Source organism: Sminthopsis crassicaudata, chromosome 6 (assembly GCF_048593235.1).
Source record: "Sminthopsis crassicaudata isolate SCR6 chromosome 6, ASM4859323v1, whole genome shotgun sequence".
Classification (NCBI taxonomy): Eukaryota; Metazoa; Chordata; class Mammalia; order Dasyuromorphia; family Dasyuridae; genus Sminthopsis; species Sminthopsis crassicaudata.
In genome coordinates this window covers 180,936,538-180,942,537 of record NC_133622.1, presented here as the reverse complement: position 1 = coordinate 180,942,537, position 6,000 = coordinate 180,936,538, and the positions used below count along the sequence as shown (strand labels likewise).

Here is a 6,000-nt window from a genome sequence, read left to right as displayed (position 1 = left end):
CTGAGAAAACTTGGCCACATCCTGTAGGCTGTTTATAAAATAGATGATCAATTCAGCACTTCAGAAGATTCAAGAGTCTGTCAGAGGAGAGATTACAGGAATCTGGCAGTGGAGATGTGAGTCTAAATAATATCCAGAGTTGAGCCAGAAAGGACTAGTGTCATGTGAAAGGAGAAAGAGCATGAAAAACTGAGCTGGGGCAGAGAAGGGTGATAATGAGGAGGGCTATAGAATTTATGGGCATCTCAGAGCAGAAGACTCACATCAATATCATCAGTTATACCTATCTCCTGGAGGATTGAAGGATGTTCCAAGAAAAGGTCTGCTCATTCCTCACATTCCCCAAACATTCCTAGTAATCTGAATTTTGTATCAACTACAAAGAGTGCAGGGATTAACTAGAGTGATAAAAAAGTAATTTAAGGCGGAGAGCTAAATCTCCACCTAAATAGTAGGAATTTTCCTAAATGGGGGTTTAAAGCTATTGTACTTCTACTCCTAATTTTTCATCAGAGATAGGTAGGTAGAATAGTGACTAGAGTGCTGGGCCTGAAGTCAGGAAGACCTGAGTTCAAATCCAATCTCAGACAATTACTAGCTGGTTGACCCTGGGCAACTCACTGAACTCTGTCTCAGTTTCCTCATCTGTAAAATAAATTGGATAAAATTGTTACTGTGCAACAAGAAAAATGGATTTACACACATATATTGTATCTAGGTTACACTGTAACACATGTAATATGTATGGGATTGCCTGTCATCTAGGAGAGGGAGTAGAGGGGGGGGGGGATAATTTGGAAAAATGAATACAAGGGATAATGTTGTAAAAAAAAATTACTCATGCATATGTACTGTCAAAAATATAATTATAAAATTAATAAAATAAATAAATAAAAAATAAATAAATTGGATAAGAAAATCACAAGTCACTCCCATATTTCTGCCAAGAAAACCCCAAATAATGTTACAGAATCAGACATGCCTGAATGATAATATGCTTTTTATCTAAAATCAGTTCTCTAAACCAACAGAAGAGGGAACCACCGAATGGAGCTGAAGCTAGCCCTCTAGTTTCAAAACAAGTGAACTATTATAAAATGCCTATCACATATTCTATAACGTATGTGTATTACAAGGGAAAAAATGAACAATATATTGGTGTTCCTGTAGCTCTGAAAAAATTTGTGTGGTTATCAATAGAAAATGCCAGAGTGATCTAGAAATTGTGATTTACTCATCATTCAGTCATCAAGCTGCAGTCAGTAGGGGGCAAGGAGGGCAACTGACTCAATCCTTACCTAAAGCATGAATCTTAACTATATATCCCTGACAAATACTACTCTCATATGTTTCTCTCATAAAGACTTAGTAATGCAACATAGCATTTTCACCCTTTTTGTTGTTGTTTGCTTGCATTTTTATTTTGCTTCACCTTTTCTCTTGTGAGGCACAATAATTATATAAATATATATGCATATATTGGATTTAACATATATTTCTACTATGTTAAACATACACTGGACTACTTGCCATGTAGGGGAGGGTGTGGGGGAAGGGAGGGAAAATTGGAACACAAGGTTTTGCAAGGCTAATGTTGAAGAATTGTCCATGCACATATTTTGAAAAATAAAAAGCTTTAATAATAATTAAAAAAAAGATTTAGTGATGGTGAAATCTCACCACCTTATAAAGCAGCTGATTTTATGATGGTAGATTTTATCCCACTGCTCTTGGTTCTATTCTCTAAGGGTCATTTATAATCCCCAAGACAGCTCTCCTCTTGTCCCTGAATCCTTTCTTTACACTCAACATCCTCAGTTCCTTTAAATGATCCCCATGAAACATAGGCTCAAATTTTTTTTCACATTTCCTGCTCTCATATCATTCTAGGAGCCCACATCCTTTTTCCATGTGGCTCCCGGAGCTCACCTCCGAGTGCTCTAGATGTGATCTGATCTCACCAGGCACTCTAGATATAATCTGACCAATTCAGAGAGTGGTGGGAGTGTCCACCTTGCAGCTCTGAACATTGTGCTCATCTTATCTGTGCAGTTTAAGATGGTGAGAGCTTCTTGGATTGCTACGCAAAAAACTCATGCCATTGCTAGTAATAATCACTAATTTCCAAAGACAATGAACCACCTGATCTACACAAAAATTTCACTTCCAGAAAACAACAACTTCACACTGCTAAAAGTACACAAGCCAACCATGTCTGTCTACACACCACCAAAGTATTCACAGATTGCTCTATATTCATCACTTTTCCAACAAGAGAATTAAAAGAAAAGAAATTAAAATTCCATTTAACCTGAGCTCAGGCACATCTTAAATGCTAGACACCTCCTAGAATGTTCCCATTTAAGCCAGGAAAATCAGTTACCATAGAGAGAAAAACAGCCACCAATAAGTTACTTACCAGCTTTCCCCTTCTCTGAAACATTGGCCATGACCTGAAAAACAATGATTAAAATCACATTACTGGGAAGTAAGAACAAAATTGACTAGAAGTCAAGGTTATCAATACAGTGAGACTTAGGTGAATACTACAACTTGCTGTGGGTTGTGAGAACAATTCCCATTTCTAGAGTTTGTTAACAATTCTTTTTCTCAGGATGACTCTGTATTATGAGTGGGCAACATTTTCCAGACTTATTCCCATTTTCTAGTTGAGAAAGGTTAATAAGTATTATTGACATCATAATTTTTTCTTAATATATTCTTTTATATGGCTTTTTATTGACAAACCATATGCAAGAGTAATTTTCCAACATTGACCCTTGCAAAAACTTCTGTTCCAACTTTTCCCCTCCTTCCCTCCACCCCCACCCCTAGATGGCAGGTAGTCCCATACATGTTAAATTCACCATAATTTTTTGAATCCTCATCCCCCACCCCATTGCTAGGGAATTCCAGGTTCTTATATACTTCCCAGTCGGAGAGGATTCTACTTCCTGTTCCCTTATTCTTCCCCAAGAAATCCTGTTCCTGTTGACTTTTGCCTTTCTTGAGAATCCTTCTCCACTATCACCCATACAACAGTTCCCCAATATGGAAACTTTCCATATGGCCCTGTTTCTTTGATGTCCAATGCCCCCTTGGAATGCTATTTTATCTTATGCCAGGTTTTCATAGGACTGGCTAAAGTAGTTAGTGTGGTATGTTGGTATTCATCAAGTAAGTAGGATTTTCCTGAGTATATAGGCAAGAAAAATATTCAGTTATTCATTATTCGACCAATATCTATAAACCTTTATTAAGTGTCTTCATGGGTCAGGCCCTATGCTAAGTCCTGAGGATACAGAGGCACAGATTGGAACAGTCCCTACCCTCATTCTTCCAGAGAGATAACAGGCAAACAGATAAGAAAATAAAAGATACAGACAAGACAACAAGATAATTCCGAGGAGAAGACAGAGACAAAGACACAGATACAGACACAGACAAACACACACACACATAGAAACTGAGAGACACGGAAAGACAGAGTCAGGGACAAGAACACAAACACACACATATCAGGAAAAAAGCTGGAGATTTTTAGAGAAGCTAAGAAAAGAATATGTCAGTTAGTATACTGATGGATATTCTTCTCTGCTATTTATGCAGAATTCTTTCCCTCTATTTCTGTCAGGGAATAATCTAATTTCCCCCTCTGACCATTTTGTCCTCCCATCATATTGCCAATAAATAAGATAAATCATGTGTTTGAAAAGAGGCCACCCAATTAATTGAGTTGCCAGAAAGGAATCGGTAGGCCAGGGTTCAAGCCCTGCTTTTGTACTAAGTGATCTTGCATATGTCTCTGTTCCCCCTGGTCCTCAGTTTCCTTACATTAAAATGAAAGGGTTTAATTAAGTGACCTCTGAGGTTGCAGCTCTGAGATTTTTGTGCTTCTCAGTCTTGGAAAGGTACCTTCAGTGGTCCGGCACAAAAGGAAGTGACAAATTACACCAAGTTTACATAAAACAATGAATAGAAATTTCTCAGACAGTTGCGTTGAGTCCATTTTGGGAAAATAGGAATTCTGAGACTAAATCCAGGAGATCTCTTAGACTCCATAAGATCATAGATTTTGAGCTGAAAGGGAATGGAGAGACCACTGAATCCTACTTCCTCCCAGAGAGAAGTTACTTCCCCAGCATCATCCAATTAGTGTCTAAGGCAGGATTTGACCTGACCCTAAGTCTTCCTTATTTCATTTTCATGGTTCTCTCCACCATACATAGCCATAGACTAAAACACGCAGTCTTATTTTTTTCTTTCTTTTAACAATTGAGACCCAGAAAAAAGAGACTGGCTCAAGGAAACAGAGATAGTAAATGGCAGAGCCTGGATTGTCATTCAGTTCCTTGGGTCCTGTTCCCAGCCCTGCACTGCCTCTCACTGTCCATTCCATGTTGTATTTTCACCCAGCTCAGTGAGAAAATATTGCCCGCGTCAGTATTCTGATCTCTAGAGGAGTTTTGAATTCATCAGTGTCCCTGGCTAATGGTTTCCATCTGCTGCAGTTGAACTGAGTCTTTAGGAAGTGAGTCAACATTTTTGGCAACGAAGCAATTAATGGGATTTTCCTGCTGGCCACATGGATCTGCCCTAACTTCACCAGGACTCTTCTCTCCTCAAGATGGAACAAAGGAACTCCCACTAATAACTTCCAAATGACAGAGTCACAAATGTAAGAAGAAAACCAAACATAAACACTGAAGGTCTTCCGCAGTTCTGAACTCTTCACTCTTGGGCTCAGAAACTAGGAAAGCCAGCTTACCAGTTTTGTCTACATCTCCTCAAGGCCATCACTCTGCAGAGAAAGTGGCGGCTGAGTCACTAGGACCAACCACCCCCTTCAAAATCAGAGGCATGAGTTTACCTACCAGGCCATAAATAGCAACTACAGGAATTTATCTACAAGATGCTCTTTACAGAAAGACGGACAGACTTTCGAAAGTGGAAAGATATTAAGTACAGTTGAGCCATGAAAACATAATAAAAATGATTATATTATCAAGATTAATCTACATATTGAGTGCCATCCTAACCAAACTATTAAAGAATTATTTTGGAAAGTTAGAATTAAAGACAGTAAAATGTGTCTTGAGGAAGAAAAGGTTAACAATTTTGGTGGGGGTGGCATTGAAAAAATTGTTAAGGGGTTTGAGTAGTAATGAGTCCCAAACTAAAGTATAAAACTATTTGGTGGCCAATCTCTCTGTCTCTCTCTGTGTGTCTCTGTCTCTCTGTGTCTCTCTCTCTCTCTCTTTCCCTCTCTGTCTTTCTCTCCCTCTCTATGTCTCTGTCTTTATTTCTCTCTTCTGTCCCTTCTCTGTGTCTGTCTCTCTCTTCTTTGTCTTTTGTCACTCTTCCTATGTTTCTCTCTCTTCTCTCTGTCCCTATCTCTGTGTTCTCTGTTTTTGTCTCTCTGCGTCTCTCTTCTCTCTGTTTCTTTTTGCTTCTTTCTTCTTTCTATACCAATATTTATATTTTTGTATATACCTATATGTAGCAAAGTATCTATTTTCTATTATCAAAGATACTATTTCTCGATAGTATCTATCCATCTACCATCCATTTATCATCTGTTTATTAGTGGAACAGATTTTGAATATAATACCTAAGAACAATAGAACAGAGTTTTCATAATCTTTAATTAGCTCAAGAAAACCAAATAGTAGGGTAAGGCGCAATATATGACAAAAATGCTGGAAAAAATAGAAAGTAATGTGGCAGAAATTAGATTTATACTATGATCTCATACCACATACCACAATGAGCACCACATGGATACATGCCCTAAATATAAAATTCTTCTAATATTTGAAAGATAATGTAAAAACATTTCCAGAACTATATATAACAGTCCATATGGGAGTCATTTCCACAGCAAAGGCCATAGGAGGAAAGGCAAACGCACCAATACTCCTAAAGAGTGGTGTCCAAAACCACACCATGGCAGAAATAATTTGGGAAAGCTGTTGAAGACTTGTGGGAAGGGTTTGGAAG

At 38.1% G+C, this 6,000-nt stretch overlaps 1 protein-coding gene across 2 annotated transcripts in view; it reads right to left on the bottom strand.

Moving 5' to 3' along the window:
* DLC1 (DLC1 Rho GTPase activating protein) overlaps window positions 1-6,000 on the bottom strand; it is a 226,374-nt gene that overhangs the window by 131,668 nt on the left and 88,706 nt on the right. For both annotated transcript variants that reach the window (XM_074275670.1, XM_074275671.1), the window contains one exon: window positions 2,420-2,453. In XM_074275670.1, the coding sequence (XP_074131771.1) occupies window positions 2,420-2,453 (34 nt within the window). The remainder of the gene's footprint in view (window positions 1-2,419; window positions 2,454-6,000) is intronic.